The following is a 21,724-nucleotide window of genomic DNA, read 5'->3' on the forward strand; positions in this document are numbered from 1 at the left end:
GGGGACTCTGAGACCAGGCTAACCCAGCGGGGGGGGGGGAGACTCTGAGACCAGGCTAACCCAGCGGGGGGGGAGACTCTGAGACCAGGCTAACCTAGTGGGGGGGGGGGGGGGGACTCTGAGACCAGGCTAACCCAGTGGGGGACAGAGGAACTCTGTATGCTGCAGAATTGATCATGTTACAGTGTAGTGGAGAACATCATAATTGATCATTCTGCAGTAGTCGTGAGGAGAGGATAATTGATAATGCTGCGGTATAGAGTCGTGACGAGAGCAGAATTGATAATGCCATCAGTATAGAGTCGTGACGAGAGCAGAATTGATAATGCCATCAGTATAGAGTCGTGACGAGAGGATAATTGATAATGCCATCAGTATAGAGTCGTGACGAGAGGATAATTGATAATGCCATCAGTATAGAGTCGTGACGAGAGGATAATTGATAATGCCATCAGTATAGAGTCGTGACGAGAGGATAATTGATAATGCTGCATTATAGAGACGTGAGGAGAGGATAATTGATAATCCTGCATTACAGAGATGTGAGGAGAGGATAATTGATAATGCCATCAGTATAGAGTCGTGACGAGAGGATAATTGATAATGCTGCATTATAGAGACGTGAGGAGAGAGTCTTATCTGAATGTTTTATTTGATTCCCCCTCTTTCTCAAAAAAAAGCTGTTGCCATAGAAACCAGCTATAGTTCATCACGAAGATGAAGTTGAGAGATCAACACCTAATATGGTGTGTTAGGTCTGTCCCCGACTAAACACAACACCTAAGAGGGTGTGTTAGGTCTGTCCCCGACTAAAAACAAAACCTAATATGGTGTGTTAGGGCTGTCCCCGACTAAACACATCACCTAATATGGTGTGTTAGGGCTGTCCCCGACTAAACACATCACCTAATATGGTGTGTTAGGGCTGTCCCCGACTAAACACATCACCTAATATGGTGTGTTAGGGCTGTCCCCGACTAAACACATCACCTAATATGGTGTGTTAGGGCTGTCCCCGACTAAAAACATCACCTAAGAGGGTGTGTTAGGTCTGTCCCCGACTAAACACATCACCTAAGAGGGTGTGTTAGGTCTGTCCCCGACTAAAAACATCACCTAATATGGTGTGTTATGGCTGTCCCCGACTAAACACATCACCTAAGAGGGTGTGTTAGGTCTGTCCCCGACTAAAAACAACACCTAAGAGGGTGTGTTAGGTCTGTCCCCGACTAAACACATCACCTAAGAGGGTGTGTTAGGTCTGTCCCCGACTAAAAACAACACCTAAGAGGGTGTGTTAGGTCTGTCCCCGACTAAACACATCACCTAAGAGGGTGTGTTAGGTCTGTCCCCGACTAAACACATCACCTAAGAGGGTGTGTTAGGTCTGTCCCCGACTAAACACATCACCTAAGAGGGTGTGTTAGGTCTGTCCCCGACTAAACACATCACCTAAGAGGGTGTGTTAGGGCTGTCCCCGACTAAAAACATCACCTAATATGGTGTGTTATGGCTGTCCCCGACTAAACACATCACCTAAGAGGGTGTGTTAGGTCTGTCCCCGACTAAAAACAACACCTAAGAGGGTGTGTTAGGTCTGTCCCCGACTAAACACATCACCTAAGAGGGTGTGTTAGGTCTGTCCCCGACTAAACACATCACCTAAGAGGGTGTGTTAGGTCTGTCCCCGACTAAAAACATCACCCAAGAGGGTGTGTTAGGTCTGTCCCCGACTAAACACAACACCTAAGAGGGTGTGTTAGGTCTGTCCCCGACTAAAAACATCACCTAAGAGGGTGTGTTAGGTCTGTCCCCGACTAAACACAACACCTAAGAGGGTGTGTTAGGTCTGTCCCCGACTAAAAACAACACCTAAGAGGGTGTGTTAGGTCTGTCCCCGACTAAAAACATCACCCAAGAGGGTGTGTTAGGTCTGTCCCCGACTATAAACATCACCTAAGAGGGTGTGTTAGGTCTGTCCCCGACTAAAAACAACACCTAAGAGGGTGTGTTAGGTCTGTCCCCGACTAAAACCAACACCTAAGAGGGTGTGTTAGGGCTGTCCCCGACTAAACACAACACCTAAGAGGGTGTGTTAGGTCTGTCCCCGACTAAAAACAACACCTAATATGGTGTGTTAGGTCTGTCCCCGACTAAAAACATCACCCAAGAGGGTGTGTTAGGTCTGTCCCCGACTATAAACATCACCTAAGAGGGTGTGTTAGGTCTGTCCCCGACTAAAAACAACACCTAAGAGGGTGTGTTAGGTCTGTCCCCGACTAAAACCAACACCTAAGAGGGTGTGTTAGGGCTGTCCCCGACTAAACACAACACCTAAGAGGGTGTGTTAGGTCTGTCCCCGACTAAACACAACACCTAAGAGGGTGTGTTAGGTCTGTCCCCGACTATAAACATCACCTAAGAGGGTGTGTTAGGGCTGTCCCCGACTAAACACATCACCTAAGAGGGTGTGTTAGGGCTGTCCCTGACTAAAAACAACACCTAAGAGGGTGTGTTAGGGCTGTCCCCGACTAAAAACAACACTTAAGAGGGTGTGTTAGGTCTGTCCCCGACTAAAAACAACACATAAGAGGGTGTGTTAGGGCTGTCCCCGACTAAAAACAACACATAAGAGGGTGTGTTAGGTCTGTCCCGACTAAAAACAACACATAAGAGGGTGTGTTAGGTCTGTCCCCGACTAAAAACATCACCTAAGAGGGTGTGTTAGGGCTGTCCCCGACACACAAAAAAAATCATGGTCGACCGAGAAATCGTCTTCTCTTTCGTCCAAACGTTTGGTTCAAATGTTTAAAGCTGTATTTTTCCGTATATAGACACACCCTATGTTTGAATAAAATCAACTATATGTAGGCTACTGAGTTTGTCTGATGCTTTAAGCACTGTGATTAAAAATAAAGACACAAATTACTAAAAGAGGGAGCCAGAGATCAATATAGCTTAACCAGAAGATATTAACCTGTTCCTGACCCCCTTCCTCACGCTGCCCGCTGCTGCTATGTAAAAATAGCCTACATAAAGACAACAAATAAAAACATTTGCAGCCTGCAATTAGAAAATATCCTATAAATCACATTGGCTACGGATGGCCTGTCTGCAAGGAACTGGAAACATCGTGTCAACTATTAACTTGATCCAGCCCGATCGTGCTAGCAAATAAAATATTCTGGGGCCCTCGGAGTTTCCTGCGTCATTGAGCTCCGGACAGACAGACACAGCTGTAGACTATTTGTTCAAGGGTTAAGAAGTAATCAGGTTGGCCTATTTTATGGCGTTTCCACCGGATCAGAGCATGACATTTCCCCCCCCTCCTTTCATGCTGAGTGGTTGTTGAAAGGGAGAAGAGGTGGAATGATTTCTCAAATAGGCCACGTTGAGGAACTATTGTCATTCTCAATGGAGACTTGTTTACTTGCTGTTTGTGGCGAAGAACTAATGACTTGGCGAAGCTCCACTGTGATGATGACTTAAGACAATCAGAAACCGTATCAGATCCCCAGATGGACACATTTATAGGTCTACATTTATAGGGCTATATTTATAGGGCTCCATTTATAGGCCTCCATTTATTGGACACCATTTATAGGGTTACATTTATAGGCCTCTACAATGGATTAGTCCACTGAGCCAGGTTTCTATAATGGATTAGTCCACTGAGACATGTTTCTATAATGGGTTAGTCCACTGAGACAGGTTTCTACAATGGATTAGTCCACGGAGACAGGCCTCTACAATGGATTAGTCCACTGAGACAGACCTCTACAATGGATTAGTCCACTGAGACAGACCTCTACAATGGATCAATCCACTGAGACAGACCTCTACAATGGATTAGTCCACTGAGACAGGCCTCTACAATGGATTAGTCCACTGAGACAGACCTCTACAATGGATTAGTCCACTGAGACAGACCTCTACAATGGATTAGTCCACTGAGACAGACCTCTACAATGGATTAGTCCACTGAGACAGGCCTCTACAATGGATTAGTCCACTGAGACAGGCCTACACAATGGAGTAGTCCACTGAGACAGACCTCCACAATGGATTAGTCCACTGAGACAGACCTCCACAATGGATTAGTCCACTGAGACAGACCTCTACAATGGATTAGTCCACTGAGACAGACCTCCACAATGGATTAGTCCACTGAGACAGACCTCTACAATGGATTAGTCCACTGAGACAGACCTCCACAATGGATTAGTCCACTGAGACAGGCCTCTACAATGGATTAGTCCACTGAGACAGACCTCCACAATGGATTAGTCCACTGAGACAGGCCTCCACAATGGATTAGTCCACTCAGACAGGCGTGAATCAGACAGGTGTCTCGTGTGCCATAGCATTTATATATATATATATATATATATATATATCTATTTGCTACTGCTGGACTAAAGATATCTGGGTCGACCAACAGCCTATTGACCAAACGGGGTCAGCCCTAGAGTGTGTGGGCATGTGGACACCTCTTTAGTTCTCACTGGAGACCGGCAAGAGGAGTTAAAACACACCAGAATTGAGACTGTATAGATGTACTCATAGAGTTCCTGACAGAATTACAAGTCAATACCTCCAGTCTGCACTCCGGACCTAACTTTTCCATTAGTGCCCCCATTGATGTCTGGTTTCTGCCTTGTTTACTACTGCAAAAACAGGTACACTACGTTCTCAAATCATTTTTACATTTAATTGTAGACTAATTGTTGTTCAGAGGTCTTGCTCCCGTTTGGGTGAGGAAGTGTTATACACACATTACTCTGCACTTGAACATCTCAGCAGAGATGTGGAGAATAGATGATATGGCTTCTTCCCAAATGGCTCCCTACTTTAGACCTGATGGCACCCTATTCCCTATGGGCTCTGGTCTGAAGTAGAGCACTATATAGGGAATAGGGTGGGTCCTGGTCTATAGTAGTGCACTATATAGGGAATAGGGTGGGCTCTGGTCTAAAGTAGTGCACTATATAGGGAATAGGGTGCCATAGTAGTGCACTATAGGGAATAGGGTGCCATCTGGTCTATAGTAGTGCACTATATAGGGAATAGGGTACCATTTGGGACGCAAAAAAATCAACTCCATTTATTTTGCCATAATGTATTTTTACCTCAATTACCAGCCCCCGGTGGTTAAAGCAGCAATTACATTGTTTTGGAACGAAGCTAAAAGGGGCAATACGTAGGTGAAACATTAACAACATACCTGCCCGCCTCTGTTTTGGTAAAAAGCTACGGGATGGACATGGAGAAATGTAAACACTCTCAGAATTCACAGGCAGAGACACGGATGTGACGACTGACAACACAAATGATAGTTTTAACCATGTTTTGGGTCTATACAGTGTTTTGTTTACAGTTAAAACAGCTGATATTTGGGGTTCTGATGGAGTGTGGCAGTTGAAGAATATACCTTTGTGAATCCCTCATGAGTTTAGTTCAACTATCAATGGATATATATATCATTCAATTATGGATGGACCTAGCAACTTCAGATTGGCCCTTTAAGGATCATTCAAATCTGTCCGCCAGTATATTAATGAGGGATTAATCTGCTTTATTCCCTTAAACAATACTCTAATCTAATATGTGCTAGATTAATCTGCTTTATTACCTTGAGGAATAATATAATATAATGTGCTAGATTAATCTGTTTTATTACCTTGGGGAATCATCTCTAATCTGTGCTAGATTAATCTGTTTTATTACCTTGGGGAATCATCTAGTCTGTGCTAGATTAATCTGTTTTATTTCCTTGAGGAATAATCTAGTCTGTGCTAGATTAATCTGCTCTATTCCCATGGGGAATAATCTAGCCTGTGCTAGATTAATATGCTCTATTCCCATGGGGAATAATCTAGTCTGTGCTAGATATTAATCTGCTCTATTCCCATGGGGAATAATCTAGTCTGTGCTAGATTAATATGCTCTATTCCCATGGGGAATAATCTAGTCTATGCTAGATATTAATCTGCTCTATTCCCATGGGGAATAATCTAGTCTGTGCTAGATTAATCTGCTCTATTCCCATGGGGAATAATCTGGTCTGTGCTAGATTAATCTGCTCTATTCCCATGGGGAATAATCTAGTCTGTGCTAGATTAATCTGCTCTATTCCCATGGGGAATAATCTAGTCTGTGCTAGATATTAATCTGCTCTATTCCCATGGGGAATAATCTAGTCTGTGCTAGATAAATCTACTTTTTGTCCTTGAGGAATAATATAATCTATACTAGATATTAATCTGCTCTAATTCCCATGGGGAATAATCTAGTCTGTGCTAGATTAATCTGCTCTATTCCCATGGGGAATAATCTAGTATGTGCTAGATTAATCTGCTCTATTCCCATGGGGAATAATCTAGTCTGTGCTAGATTAATCTGCTCTATTCCCATGGGGAATAATCTAGTCTGTGCTAGATATTAATCTTCTCTATTCCCATGGGGAATAATCTAGTCTGTGCTAGATTAATCTGCTCTATTCCCATGGGGAATAATCTGGTCTGTGCTAGATTAATCTGCTCTATTCCCATGGGGAATAATCTAGTCTGTGCTAGATTAATCTGCTCTATTCCCATGGGGAATAATCTAGTCTGTGCTAGATATTAATCTGCTCTATTCCCATGGGGAATAATCTAGTCTGTGCTAGATAAATCTACTTTTTGTCCTTGAGGAATAATATAATCTATACTAGATATTAATCTGCTCTAATTCCCATGGGGAATAATCTAGTCTGTGCTAGATTAATCTGCTCTATTCCCATGGGGAATAATCTAGTCTGTGCTAGATTAATATGCTCTATTCCCATGGGGAATAATCTAGTCTGTGCTAGATTAATATGCTCTATTCCCATGGGGAATAATCTAGTCTGTGCTAGATTAATCTGCTCTATTCCCATGGGGAATAATCTAGTCTGTGCTAGATTAATATGCTCTATTCCCATGGGGAATAATCTAGTCTGTGCTAGATTAATATGCTCTATTCCCATGGGGAATAATCTAGTCTGTGCTAGATATTAATCTGCTCTATTCCCATGGGGAATAATCTAGTCTGTGCTAGATATTAATCTGCTCTATTCCCATGGGGAATAATCTAGTATGTGCTAGATATTAATCTGCTCTATTCCCATGGGGAATAATCTAGTCTGTGCTAGATTAATCTGCTCTATTCCCATGGGGAATCATCTAGTCTGTGCTAGATTTATCTGCTCTATTCCCATGGGGAATAATCTAGTCTGTGCTAGATTAATCTGCTCTATTCCCATGGGGAATAATCTACTCTACACTGTTCTGTTGTAGCACAGCCATTTAGAAAGAGACACAGCTGGGCCCATTACTATTTATTTACGGAGTTCCCTCTTTCGTTTCCTCCTCTTGTTTTCCTCTCTACTCCACCTCTCTTCCGTAATCTGCTCCTGCTATCAAGTAATTGGATCCTTTGTTCAGCGGTTAGGACAGGAAGGAAGGGAATGAGAAGTATCCGTTCAGACTCCTTTTCTAATCAAGCCTAGTCTAATTGGTCTCCGTTCTCAGGCTGTAGTGACGGGAGACCAGGGAAGGTACATCTGACCGGTATATAAAGTGTTATCTCTCCAGGCTTGTGAAAGCAGGGGAGGCAGGTAGCCTGGAGGTTAGAGCGTTGGACTAGTAACCGAAAGGTTGCGAGATCGAATCCCCGAGCTGACAAGGTAAAAATCTGTTGTTCTGCCCCTGAACAAGGCAGTTAACCCACTGTTCCCCTGAACAAGGCAGTTAACCCACTGTTCCCCTGAACAAGGCAGTTAACCCACTGTTCCCCTGAACAAGGCAGTTAACCCACTGTTCCCCTGAACAAGGCAGTTAACCCACTGTTCCCCTGAACAAGGCAGTTAACCCACTGTTCCCCTGAACAAGGCAGTTAACCCACTGTTCCCCTGAACAAGGCAGTTAACCCACTGTTCCCCGGTAGGCCGTCATTGTAAATAAGAATTTCTTCTTAAACTGATTTGCCTCGTTAAATAAAGAAAAAGAAAAAATGTCTAACACTTGTGGAATTTCCCAACTGTCTTGTGGTTATTGAAAGTTGGTTTCTAGGTATTGGTTTACAGGTGTATAGTTGTAGATCACATAAGTTAGTGGATACAGCCAATCAATATGAATGGGCTGATAATAGTTATTGATGAACACTGTCGTTCAGACTGTTAATCCAGGCCTACTATCCAGACTCTGTTTGAGGTACAGTGTGCTATCAGTCCTACTATCCAGACTCTGCTTGAGGTACAGTGTGCTATCAGTCCTACTATCCAGACTCTGTTTGAGGTACAGTGTGCTTTCAGTCTCCTCGTGTAGTTATACTGAGAATTGGTCTCTAGAAAACAGCCTGATTTTACCAACATCGGAGAAGTTAAAGTCCATTTCATGTTTTACTTTTCCCGTCCCCGTTGTTCTCCTACGACTATCCTCTTCCAATCTAACACATCGTAGTCCCTCTTTTTCAGTCAGCCTTGTAGTATCTACACCCCTTTCCTCTTGTAGTCTCTATAACCCTTCCCTCTTGTAGTCTCTATAACCCGTCCCTCTTGTAGTCTCTATAACCCTTCCCTCTTGTAGTCTCTATAACCCTTCCCTCTTGTAGTCTATATAATCCTTCCCTCTTGTAGTCTCTATAACCCTTCCCTCTTGTAGTCTCTATAACCCTTCCCTCTTGTAGTCTATGTAACCCTTCCCTCTTGTAGTCTCTATAACCCTTCCCTCTTGTAGTCTCTATAACCCTTCCCTCTTGTAGTTTATATAACCCTTCCCTCTTGTAGTCTCTATAACCCTTCCCTCTTGTAGTCTCTATAACCCGTCTCTCTTGTAGTCTCTATAACCATTCCATCTTGTAGTCTCTATAACCCTTCCCTCTTGTAGTTTCTATAACCCTTCCCTCTTGTAGTCTCTATAACCCTTCCCTCTTGTAGTCTCTATAACCCTTCCCTCTTGTAGTCTCTATAACCCTTCCATCTTGTAGTCTCTATAACCGTTCCCTCTTGTAGTCTCTATAACCCTTCCCTCTTGTAGTCTCTATAACCGTTCCCTCTTGTAGTCTCTATAACCCTTCCCTCTTGTAGTCTCTATAACCCGTCCCTCTTGTAGTCTCTATAACCCTTCCCTCTTGTAGTCTCTATAACCCTTCCCTCTTGTAGTTTCTATAACCCTTCCCTCTTGTAGTCTCTATAACCTTTCCCTCTTGTAGTCTCTATAACCCTTCCCTCTTGTAGTCTCTATAACCCTTCCCTCTTGTAGTCTCTATAACCCTTCCCTCTTGTAGTCTCTATAACCCTTCCTTCTTGTAGTCTCTATAACCCTTCCCTCTTGTAGTCTCTATAACCCTTCCCTCTTGTAGTCTCTTTAACCCTTCCATCTTGTAGTCTCTATAACCCTTCCTTCTTGTAGTCTCTATAACCCTTCCCTCTTGTAGTCTCTATAACCCTTTCCTCTTGTAGTCTCTATAACCCTTCCCTCTTGTAGTCTCTATAACCCTTCCCTCTTGTAGTCTCTATAACCCTTCCCTCTTGTAGTGTCCACACCCCTCTTCTCACCTCTTCTATTTATGATCTTGCTGGACCAGACTCTACTAGCAGAATCGCTCTTCATCCCTCCCTTCCTCTTTTGTCTAGTATTTTCTCATGTATTTGGTAAGTCCTCTTCCGTTACGTTGAATCCTTAATGGTTTCTGTAGAAACGCACCTCTCACAGTGCCGACCGACAGAGAGAGATGTTCATTTTTCACTCCACTTTATACTTTCTCCACTCCATCTCTCTCTTGACCCCCCCGGACACTTCAACACCAATCAGTTATATCTCACTGTGCCAATGTCTCAAACACTCTACTCTAACTCTTCTCTCAGTCCAGTTATCCTTCAATGCCTGAAACTGGCTGGGCCTCTCTCCCTGTCTCAACTCAGGCTTCTGGCTGGGCCTCTCTCCCTGTCTCAGCTCAGGCTTCTGGCTGGGCCTCTCTCCCTGCCTCAACTCAGGCTTCTGGCTGGGCCTCTCTCCCTGTCTCAACTCAGGCTTCTGGCTGGGCCTCTCTCCCTGTCTCAGCTCAGGCTTCTGGCTGGCCCTCTCTCCTAGTCTCAGCCCAGCCTGGCTGTAGGACCCATTCCAGGCCTGCCTCCCAGTCTCAGCTCAACAGGGTTATTAGCTAGCCCAGCCTAGCTGTAGGACCCATTCCAGGCCTGCCTCCCAGTCTCAGCTCAACAGGGTTATTAGCTAGCCCAGCCTAGCTGTAGGACCCATTCCAGGCCTGCCTCCCAGTCTCAGCTCAACAGGGTTATTAGCTAGCCCAGCCTCGCTGTAGGACCCATTCCAGGCCTGCCTCCCAGTCTCAGCTAAACAGGGTTATTAGCTAGCCCAGCCTCGCTGTAGGACCCATTCCAGGCCTGCCTCCCAGTCTCAGCCTCGCTGTAGGACCCATTCCAGGCCTGCCTCCCAGTCTCAGCTCAACAGGGTTATTAGCTAGCCCAGCCTCGCTGTAGGACCCATTCCAGGCCTGCCTCCCAGTCTCAGCCTCGCTGTAGGACCCATTCCAGGCCTGCCTCCCAGTCTCAGCTCAACAGGGTTATTAGCTAGCCCAGCCTCGCTGTAGGACCCATTCCAGGCCTGCCTCCCAGTCTCAGCCTCGCTGTAGGACCCATTCCAGGCCTGCCTCCCAGTCTCAGCTCAACAGGGTTATTAGCTAGCCCAGCCTAGCTGTAGGACCCATTCCAGGCCTGCCTCCCAGTCTCAGCTCAACAGGGTTATTAGCTAGCCCAGCCTAGCTGTAGGACCCATTCCAGGCCTGCCTCCCAGTCTCAGCCTCGCTGTAGGACCCATTCCAGGCCTGCCTCCCAGTCTCAGCTCAACAGGGTTATTAGCTAGCCCAGCCTAGCTGTAGGACCCATTCCAGGCCTGCCTCCCAGTCTCAGCTCAACAGGGTTATTAGCTAGCCCAGCCTAGCTGTAGGACCCATTCCAGGCCTGCCTCCCAGTCTCAGCTCAACAGGGTTATTAGCTAGCCCAGCCTAGCTGTAGGACCCATTCCAGGCCTGCCTCCCAGTCTCAGCTCAACAGGGTTATTAGCTAGCCCAGCTTCGACTCTGACTTGATAATTGAGCTCATTTTCCTCCTCTCCATCTGCTCCTTCTGCTTCTCAAACAACAATCATTGAGCCATTGCTTTTACTGGACACCAATTACAGTATGAACTATGTGTTTTGTATTGTGTATTGAATGTTTTCCTCTACCTCTCTCTCTCCCTCCCCCTCTTTCTCTCCTATCTCTCTCTCTCTCTCTCCCTCCCCCTCTCTCTCTCCCTCCCCCTCTCTCTCTCTCTCTCCCTCCCCCCTCTCTCTCTCTCCCTCCCCCCCTCTCTCTCTCCCCCTTCCCCTCTCTCCATCTCTCTCCCCCTCCCCATCTATCTCTGTCTCCCTCTCTCTCTCTCTCCCCCTCCCCCTCCCTCCCCCTCTCCCTCTCTCTCTCTCCATCTCTCTCTCCCCTTCCCCCTCCCTCCCCCTCCCCCTCTCTATCTCTCTCCCTCCCCCTCCCCCTCTCTCTCTCTCCCCCTCCCCATCTCTCTCTGTCTCCCTCTCTCTCTCTCTCTCTCTCCCCCTCCCTCCCTCTCTCCCCCTCCCCATCTCTCTCTGTCTCCCTCTCTCTCTCTCTCTCTCTCTCCCCCTCCCCCTCCCTCCCCCTCTCCCCCTCCCCATCTCTCTCTGTCTCCCTCTCTCTCCATCTCTCCATCTCTCCTCTCCCTCTCTCTCTCCCCCCCCTCCCCCTCTCCCCCCTCTCTCTCTGTACAGGGCAGCTTCGTGGCCAGTATGACTGCTACTCTGAGACAGATGGAGGACTACCACTACACTCACCTGATCAACACCTTCGGCAAGATGAGGACCGACGTGGTGGTGAGTTCAACGCCTCGCTTCCTCACTATACCTCGTCCATTAGCCCAATCAGACTGCACTGTTTCGTTATGGTTATCGTTTGTGGTGAAGCTACCCTCTCTATTATAGAAATATAAGCTATAGAACGACCATCCCCTTGTAAAAGTCCATGTGAATCTAGGCTGGTTCTATGGCCTGTCTGCCGGTCCAGGCCAATTCAAGAAGCTCATTCAGCCTGTTGTATTTGTCAACACCTCCTGTCATCACTGTTCTATCACAATCCTGCTGGATCTGAATCATGTATCACACCTGTTCAGTCTCCATTATTATAGTGGGGATACCAGAATATCACACTTTAATGTGATGTTGTTATGTCATGTATCACACCTGTTCAGTCTCCATTATTATAGTGGGGATACCAGAATATCACACTTTAATGTGATGTTGTTATGTCATGTATCACACCTGTTCAGTCTCCATTATTATAGTGGGGATACCAGAATATCACACTTTAATGTGATGTTGTTATGTCATGTATCACACCTGTTCAGTCTCCATTATTATAGTGGGGAGACCAGAATATCACACTTTAATGTGATGTTGTTATGTCATGTATCACACCTGTTCAGTCTCCATTATTATAGTGGGGAGACCAGAATATCACACTTTAATGTGATGTTGTTATGTCATGTATCACACCTGTTCAGTCTCCATTATTATAGTGGGGAGACCAGAATATCACACTTTAATGTGATGTTGTTATGTCATGTATCACACCTGTTCAGTCTCCATTATTATAGTGGGGAGACCAGAATATCACACTTTAATGTGATGTTGTTATGTCATGTATCACACCTGTTCAGTCTCCATTATTATAGTGGGGAGACCAGAATATCACACTTTAATGTGATGTTGTTATGTCATGTATCACACCTGTTCAGTCTCCATTATTATAGTGGGGAGACCAGAATATCACACTTTAATGTGATGTTGTTATGTCATGTATCACACCTGTTCAGTCTACATTATTATAGTGGGGATACCAGAATATCACACTTTAATTTGATTGGTCCATCATCGTTATGCAGATACGGATGCCCATCCCCATTTCCTGATGGGGGAATTTGATATATTGGGGATCCTCCAATCAGATTCAGGCGTGGAACATTTCCTTGTGAGCTGCCGTGTAAATGGCCCCCAGGATGATATGATGATATGATACATATACAACAAGTACTGAAGGTAGCCTAGTGGTTAGAGGCAGGTAGCCTAGTGGTTAGCGGCAGGTAGCCTAGTGGTTAGAGGCAGGTAGCCTAGTGGTTAGAGGCAGGTAGCCTAGTGGTTAGAGGGGGAGGCAGGTAGCCTAGTGGTTAGGTAGCCTAGTGGTTAGAGCAGGTAGCCTAGTGGTTAGAGGTAGGTAGCCTAGTGGTTAGAGGGGGAGGCAGGTAGCCTAGTGGTTAGGTAGCCTAGTGGTTAGAGCAGGTAGCCTAGTGGTTAGAGGCAGGTAGCCTGGTGGTTAGAGGCAGGTAGCCTAGTGGTTAGAGGCAGGTAGCCTAGTGGTTAGAGGCAGGTAGCCTAGTGGTTAGAGGCAGGTAGCCTAGTGGTTAGAGGCAGGTATCCTAGTGGTTAGAGGCAGGTATCCTAGTGGTTAGAGGCAGGTATCCTAGTGGTTAGAGGCAGGTAGACTAGTGGTTAGAGGCAGGTAGACTAGTGGTTAGAGGCAGGTAGACTAGTGGTTAGAGGCAGGTAGACTAGTGGTTAGAGGCAGGTAGCCTAGTGGTTAGAGGTAGGTAGCCTAGTGGTTAGAGGGGGAGGCAGGTAGCCTAGTGGTTAGGTAGCCTAGTGGTTAGAGCAGGTAGCCTAGTGGTTAGAGCAGGTAGCCTAGTGGTTAGAGCAGGTAGCCTAGTGGTTAGAGGTAGGTAGCCTAGTGGTTAGAGGGGGAGGCAGGTAGCCTAGTGGTTAGATAGCCTAGTGGTTAGAGCAGGTAGCCTAGTGGTTAGAGGCAGGTAGACTAGTGGTTAGAGGCAGGTAGCCTAGTGGTTAGAGGCAGGTAGCCTAGTGGTTAGAGGCAGGTAGCCTAGTGGTTAGAGACAGGTAGCCTAGTGGTTAGAGGCAGGTAGCCTAGTGGTTAGAGGCAGGTAGCCTAGTGGTTAGAGGCAGGTAGCCTAGTGGTTAGAGGCAGGTAGCCTAGTGGTTAGAGGCAGGTAGCCTAGTGGTTAGAGGCAGGTATCCTAGTGGTTAGAGGCAGGTAGACTAGTGGTTAGAGGCAGGTAGACTAGTGGTTAGAGGCAGGTAGCCTAGTGGTTAGAGGCAGGTAGCCTAGTGGTTAGAGGCAGGTAGCCTAGTGGTTAGAGGCAGGTAGCCTAGTGGTTAGAGGCAGGTAGCCTAGTGGTTAGAGGCAGGTAGCCTAGTGGTTAGAGGCAGGTAGCCTAGTGGTTAGAGGCATGTAGCCTAGTGGTTAGAGGCAGGTAGCCTAGTGGTTAGAGGCATGTAGCCTAGTGGTTAGAGGCAGGTAGCCTAGTGGTTGGAGGCAGGTATCCTAGTGCTTAGAGGCAGGTAAACTAGTGGTTAGAGGCAGGTAGACTAGTGGTTAGAGGCAGGTAGACTAGTGGTTAGAGGCAGGTAGCCTAGTGGTTAGAGGCAGGTAGCCTAGTGGTTAGAGACAGGTAGCCTAGTGGTTAGAGGCAGGTAGCCTAGTGGTTAGAGGCAGGTAGCCTAGTGGTTAGAGGCAGGTAGCCTAGTGGTTAGAGGCAGGTAGCCTAGTGGTTAGAGGCATGTAGCCTAGTGGTTAGAGGCAGGTAGCCTAGCGGTTAGAGGCAGGTAGTGGTTAGAGGCAGGTAGCCTAGTGGTTAGAGGCATGTAGCCTAGTGGTTAGAGGCAGGTAGCCTAGCGGTTAGAGGCAGGTAGTGGTTAGAGGCAGGTAGCCTAGTGGTTAGAGGCAGGTAGACTAGTGGTTAGAGGCATGTAGCCTAGCGGTTAGAGGCATGTAGCCTAGCGGTTAGAGGCAGGTAGTGGTTAGAGGCAGGTAGCCTAGTGGTTAGAGGCATGTAGCCTAGCGGTTAGAGGCAGGTAGCCTAGCGGTTAGAGGCAGGTAGTGGTTAGAGGTATAGTGTATATAGTATAGCCATTTTGGACACATCCCATATCATCTTCATGAGGAACAAACTCTCTCCCTGAGGGACTCATCCCAGGTCTTCATCAGGAACAAACTCTCTCCCTGAGGGACTCATCCCAGGTTTTCATTGGGAACAAACTCTCTCCCTGATGGACTCATCCCAGGTCTTCATGAGGAACAAACTCTCTCCCTGAGGGACTCATCCCAGGTCTTCATGAGGAACAAACTCTCTCCCTGATGGACTCATTCCAGGTCTTCATCAGGAACAAACGCTCTCCCTGATGGACTCATCCCAGGTCTTCATGAGGAACAAACTCTCTCCCTGAGGGACTCATCCCAGGTCTTCATTGGGAACAAACTCTCTCCCTGAGGGACTCATCCCAGGTCTTCATCAGGAACAAACTCTCTCCTTGAGGGACTCATCCCAGGTCTTCATGAGGAACAAACTCTCTCCCTGAGGGACTCATCCCAGGTCTTCATGAGGAACAAACTCTCTCCCTGAGGAACTCATCCCAGGTCTTCATGAGGAACAATCTCTCTCCCTGAGGGACTCATCCCAGGTCTTCATGAGGAACAAACTCTCTCCCTGAGGGACTCATCCCAGGTCTTCATCAGGAACAAACTCTCTCCCTGAGGGACTCATCCCAGGTCTTCATGAGGAACAAACTCTCTCCCTGAGGGACTCATCCCAGGTCTTCATCAGGAACAAACTCTCACCCTGAGGGACTCATCCCAGGTCTTCATCAGGAACAAACTCTCTCCCTGAGGAACTCATCCCAGGTCTTCATCAGGAACAAACTCTCTCCCTGAGGAGCTCATCCCAGGTCTTCATGAGGAACAAACTCTCTCCCTGAGGGACTCATCCCAGGTCTTCATTGGGAACAAACTCTCTCCCTGAGGGACTCATCCCAGGTCTTCATCAGGAACAAACTTTCTCCCTGAGGGACTCATCCCAGGTCTTCATTGGGAACAAACTCTCTCCCTGAGGGACTCATCCCAGGTCTTCATCAGGAACAAACTCTCTCCCTGAGGGACTCATCCCAGGTCTTCATTGGGAACAAACTCTCTCCCTGAGGGACTCATCCCAGGTCTTCATGAGGAACAAACTCTCACCCTGAGGGACTCATCCCAGGTCTTCATCAGGAACAAACTCTCTCCCTGAGGGACTCATCCCAGGTCTTCACGAGGAACAAACTCTCTCCCTGAGGGACTCATCCCAGGTCTTCACGAGGAACAAACTCTCTCCCTGAGGGACTCATCCCAGGTCTTCACGAGGAACAAACTCTCTCCCTGAGGGACTCATCCCAGGTCTTCATGAGGAACAAACTCTCTCCCTGATGGATGCATCTGATTTGTTATGGATTTTCCGTTATGAGTAATACTGGTCCTGGATGAAGTATTTATCTAGTTTCCACGGCTACTGGTCTCTTCAGAGAGAGAAGTAACCAGCTAGATGACCTTAATGCAGTATGCTAGATTAACCATGTTATTTACCATGACACCTAGTTCAGTCTACAGTGTAACCTAGTTCAGTCTACAGTGTTACCTAGTTCAGTCTACAGTGTTACCTAGTTCAGTCTACAGTGTTACCTAGTTCAGTCTACAGTGTTACCTAGTTCAGTCTACAGTGTTACCTAGTTCAGTCTACAGTGTTACCTAGTTCAGTCTACAGCGTTACCTAGTTCAGTCTACAGTGTTACCTAGTTCAGTCTACAGTGTTACCTAGTTCAGTCTACAGTGTTACCTAGTTCAGTCTACAGTGTTACCTAGTTCAGTCTACAGTGTTACCTAGTTCAGTCTACAGCGTTACCTAGTTCAGTCTACAGTGTTACCTAGTTCAGTCTACAGTGTTACCTAGTTCAGTATACAGTGTTACTTAGTTCAGTCTACAGTGTTACCTAGTTCAGTCTACAGTGTTACCTAGTTCAGTCTACAGTGTTACCTAGTTCAGTCTACAGTGTTACTTAGTTCAGTCTACAGTGTTACCTAGTTCAGTCTACAGTGTTACCTAGTTCAGTCTACAGTGTTACCTAGTTCAGTCTACAGTGTTACCTAGTGCAGTCTACAGTGTTACCTAGTGCAGTCTACAGTGTTACCTAGTTCAGTCTACAGTGTTACCTAGTTCAGTCTACAGTGTTACCTAGTTCAGTCTACAGTGTTACCTAGTTCAGTCTACAGTGTTACCTAGTTCAGTCTACAGTGTTACCTAGTTCAGTCTACAGTGTTACCTAGTTCAGTCTACAGTGTTACCTAGTTCAGTCTACAGCGTTACCTAGTTCAGTCTACAGCGTTACCTAGTTCAGTCTACAGCGTTACCTAGTTCAGTCTACAGTGTTACCTAGTTCAGTCTACAGTGTTACCTAGTTCAGTCTACAGTGTTACCTAGTGCAGTCTACAGTGTTACCTAGTTCGGTCTACAGTGATACCTAGTACGGTCTACAGTGTTCAACCATGTTATTTACCATTACACCTAGTTCAGTCTACAGTGTTACCTAGTTCAGTCTACAGTGTTACCTAGTTCAGTCTACAGCGTTACCTAGTTCAGTCTACAGTGTTACCTAGTTCAGTCTACAGTGTTACCTAGTGCAGTCTACAGTGTTACCTAGTTCAGTCTACAGTGTTACCTAGTTCAGTCTACAGTGTTACCTAGTTCAGTCTACAGTGTTACCTAGTTCAGTCTACAGTGTTACCTAGTTCAGTCTACAGTGTTACCTAGTTCAGTCTACAGTGTTACCTAGTTCAGTCTACGGTGTTACCTAGTTCAGTCTACAGTGTTACCTAGTTCAGTCTACAGTGTTACCTAGTTCAGTCTACGGTGTTACCTAGTTCAGTCTACAGTGTTACCTAGTTCAGTCTACAGTGTTACCTAGTTCAGTCTACAGTGTTACCTAGTTCAGTCTACGGTGTTACCTAGTTCAGTCTACGGTGTTACCTAGTTCAGTCTACGGTGTTACCTAGTTCAGTCTACGGTGTTACCTAGTTCAGTCTACAGTGTTACCTAGTTCAGTCTACAGTGTTACCTAGTTCAGTCTACGGTGTTACCTAGTTCAGTCTACGGTGTTACCTAGTTCAGTCTACAGTGTTACCTAGTTCAGTCTACAGTGTTACCTAGTTCAGTCTACAGTGTTACCTAGTTCAGTCTACAGTGTTACCTAGTTCAGTCTACAGTGTTACCTAGTTCAGTCTACAGTGTTACTTAGTTCAGTCTACAGTGTTACCTAGTTCAGTCTACAGTGTTACCTAGTTCAGTCTACAGGGTTACCTAGTTCAGTCTACAGGGTTACCTAGTGCAGTCTACAGTGTTACCTAGTTCAGTCTACAGTGTTACCTAGTTCAGTCTACAGTGTTACCTAGTTCAGTCTACAGTGTTACCTAGTTCAGTCTACAGCGTTACCTAGTTCAGTCTACAGCGTTACCTAGTGCAGTCTACAGTGTTACCTAGTGCAGTCTACAGTGTTACCTAGTTCAGTCTACAGTGTTACCTAGTTCAGTCTACAGTGTTACCTAGTTCAGTCTACAGTGTTACCTAGTTCAGTCTACAGTGTTACCTAGTTCAGTCTACAGTGTTACCTAGTTCAGTCTACAGCGTTACCTAGTTCAGTCTACAGCGTTACCTAGTTCAGTCTACAGCGTTACCTAGTTCAGTCTACAGCGTTACCTAGTTCAGTCTACAGTGTTACCTAGTGCAGTCTACAGTGTTACCTAGTTCGGTCTACAGTGATACCTAGTACGGTCTACAGTGTTCAACCATGTTATTTACCATTACACCTAGTTCAGTCTACAGTGTTTCCTAGTTCAGTCTACAGTGTTACCTAGTTCAGTCTACAGCGTTACCTAGTTCAGTCTACAGCGTTACCTAGTTCAGTCTACAGTGTTACCTAGTTCAGTCTACAGTGTTACCTAGTTCAGTCTACAGCGTTACCTAGTTCAGTCTACAGCGTTACCTAGTTCAGTCTACAGTGTTACCTAGTTCAGTCTACAGTGTTACCTAGTTCAGTCTACAGTGTTACCTAGTTCAGTCTACAGTGTTACCTAGTTCAGTCTACAGTGTTACCTAGTTCAGTCTACAGTGTTACCTAGTTCAGTCTACAGTGTTACCTAGTGCAGTCTACAGTGTTACCTAGTTCAGTCTACAGTGTTACCTAGTTCAGTCTACAGTGTTACCTAGTTCAGTCTACAGTGTTACCTAGTTCAGTCTACAGCGTTACCTAGTTCAGTCTACAGTGTTACCTAGTTCAGTCTACAGTGTTACCTAGTTCAGTCTACAGTGTTACCTAGTTCAGTCTACAGTGTTACCTAGTTCAGTCTACAGTGTTACCTAGTGCAGTCTACAGTGTTACCTAGTTCGGTCTACAGTGATACCTAGTACGGTCTACAGTGTTCAACCATGTTATTTACCATTACACCTAGTTCAGTCTACAGTGTTACCTAGTTCAGTCTACAGTGTTACCTAGTTCAGTCTACAGCGTTACCTAGTTCAGTCTACAGTGTTACCTAGTTCAGTCTACAGTGTTACCTAGTGCAGTCTACAGTGTTACCTAGTTCAGTCTACAGTGTTACCTAGTTCAGTCTACAGTGTTACCTAGTTCAGTCTACGGTGTTACCTAGTTCAGTCTACGGTGTTACCTAGTTCAGTCTACAGTGTTACCTAGTTCAGTCTACAGTGTTACCTAGTTCAGTCTACGGTGTTACCTAGTTCAGTCTACGGTGTTACCTAGTTCAGTCTACAGTGTTACCTAGTTCAGTCTACAGTGTTACCTAGTTCAGTCTACAGTGTTACCTAGTTCAGTCTACAGTGTTACCTAGTTCAGTCTACAGTGTTACCTAGTTCAGTCTACAGTGTTACCTAGTGCAGTCTACAGTGTTACCTAGTTCGGTCTACAGTGATACCTAGTACGGTCTACAGTGTTCAACCATGTTATTTACCATTAAACCTAGTTCAGTCTACAGTGTTACCTAGTTCAGTCTACAGTGTTACCTAGTTCAGTCTACAGCGTTACCTAGTTCAGTCTACAGTGTTACCTAGTTCAGTCTACAGTGTTACCTAGTGCAGTCTACAGTGTTACCTAGTTCAGTCTACAGTGTTACCTAGTTCAGTCTACGGTGTTACCTAGTTCAGTCTACGGTGTTACCTAGTTCAGTCTACGGTGTTACCTAGTTCAGTCTACAGTGTTACCTAGTTCAGTCTACAGTGTTACCTAGTTCAGTCTACAGTGTTACCTAGTTCAGTCTACAGGGTTACCTAGTTCAGTCTACAGTGTTACCTAGTTCAGTCTACAGTGTTACCTAGTTCAGTCTACAGTGTTACCTAGTTCAGTCTACAGTGTTACCTAGTTCAGTCTACAGCGTTACCTAGTTCAGTCTACAGGGTTACCTAGTTCAGTCTACAGTGTTACCTAGTTCAGTCTACGGTGTTACCTAGTTCAGTCTACGGTGTTACCTAGTTCAGTCTACAGGGTTACCTAGTTCAGTCTACAGTGTTACCTAGTTCAGTCTACAGGGTTACCTAGTTCAGTCTACAGTGTTACCTAGTTCAGTCTACAGTGTTACCTAGTTCAGTCTACAGTGTTACCTAGTTCAGTCTACAGTGTTACCTAGTTCAGTCTACAGTGTTACCTAGTTCAGTCTACGGTGTTACCTAGTTCAGTCTACAGTGTTACCTAGTTCAGTCTACAGTGTTACCTAGTTCAGTCTACAGTGTTACCTAGTTCAGTCTACGGTGTTACCTAGTTCAGTCTACAGTGTTACCTAGTTCAGTCTACAGTGTTACCTAGTTCGGTCTACAGTGTTACCTAGTTCAGTCTACAGTGTTACCTAGTTCAGTCTACAGTGTAACCTAGTGCAGTCTACAGTGTAACCTAGTGCAGTCTACAGTGTAACCTAGTTCAGTCTACAGTGTAACCTAGTGCAGTCTACAGTGTTACCTAGTTCAGTCTACAGTGTTACCTAGTTCAGTCTACAGTGTTACCTAGTTCAGTCTACGGTGTAACCTAGTTCAGTCTACAGTGTTACCTAGTTCAGTCTACGGTGTTACCTAGTTCAGTCTACGGTGTTACCTAGTTCAGTCTACAGTGTTACCTAGTTCAGTCTACGGTGTTACCTAGTTCAGTCTACAGTGTTACCTAGTTCAGTCTACAGTGTTACCTAGTTCGGTCTACAGTGTTACCTAGTTCAGTCTACAGTGTAACCTAGTGCAGTCTACAGTGTTACCTAGTTCAGTCTACAGTGTAACCTAGTGCAGTCTACAGTGTTACCTAGTTCAGTCTACAGTGTAACCTAGTGCAGTCTACAGTGTTACCTAGTTCAGTCTACGGTGTTACCTAGTTCAGTCTACAGTGTTACCTAGTTCAGTCTACAGTGTAACCTAGTTCAGTCTACAGTGTTACCTAGTGCAGTCTACAGTGTTACCTAGTTCAGTCTACAGTGTTACCTAGTTCAGTCTACAGTGTTACCTAGTTCAGTCTACAGTGTTACCTAGTTCAGTCTACAGTGTTACCTAGTTCAGTCTACGGTGTAACCTAGTGCAGTCTACGGTGTTACCTAGTTCAGTCTACGGTGTTACCTAGTTCAGTCTACGGTGTTACCTAGTTCAGTCTACGGTGTTACCTAGTTCAGTCTACAGTGTTACCTAGTTCAGTCTACAGTGTAACCTAGTGCAGTCTACGGTGTTACCTAGTTCAGTCTACGGTGTTACCTAGTTCAGTCTACAGTG

At 45.7% G+C, this 21,724-nt stretch overlaps 1 protein-coding gene across 1 annotated transcript in view; it reads left to right on the plus strand.

The window, feature by feature from the left end:
• Window positions 1–11,822: 11,822 nt before the first annotated feature.
• The window catches only part of LOC139569900 (dedicator of cytokinesis protein 1-like), a gene marked incomplete at its 3' end in the record, with an annotated part of 159,581 nt that continues 149,679 nt past the window's right edge, over window positions 11,823–21,724 (plus strand). Inside the window, exon 1 of the mRNA XM_071391225.1 lies at window positions 11,823–11,918. Within this exon, the coding sequence (XP_071247326.1) occupies window positions 11,835–11,918 (84 nt within the window). The remainder of the gene's footprint in view (window positions 11,919–21,724) is intronic.

This window comes from Salvelinus alpinus, chromosome 3 (assembly GCF_045679555.1).
Source record: "Salvelinus alpinus chromosome 3, SLU_Salpinus.1, whole genome shotgun sequence".
NCBI classification, from domain to species: domain Eukaryota; kingdom Metazoa; phylum Chordata; class Actinopteri; order Salmoniformes; family Salmonidae; genus Salvelinus; species Salvelinus alpinus.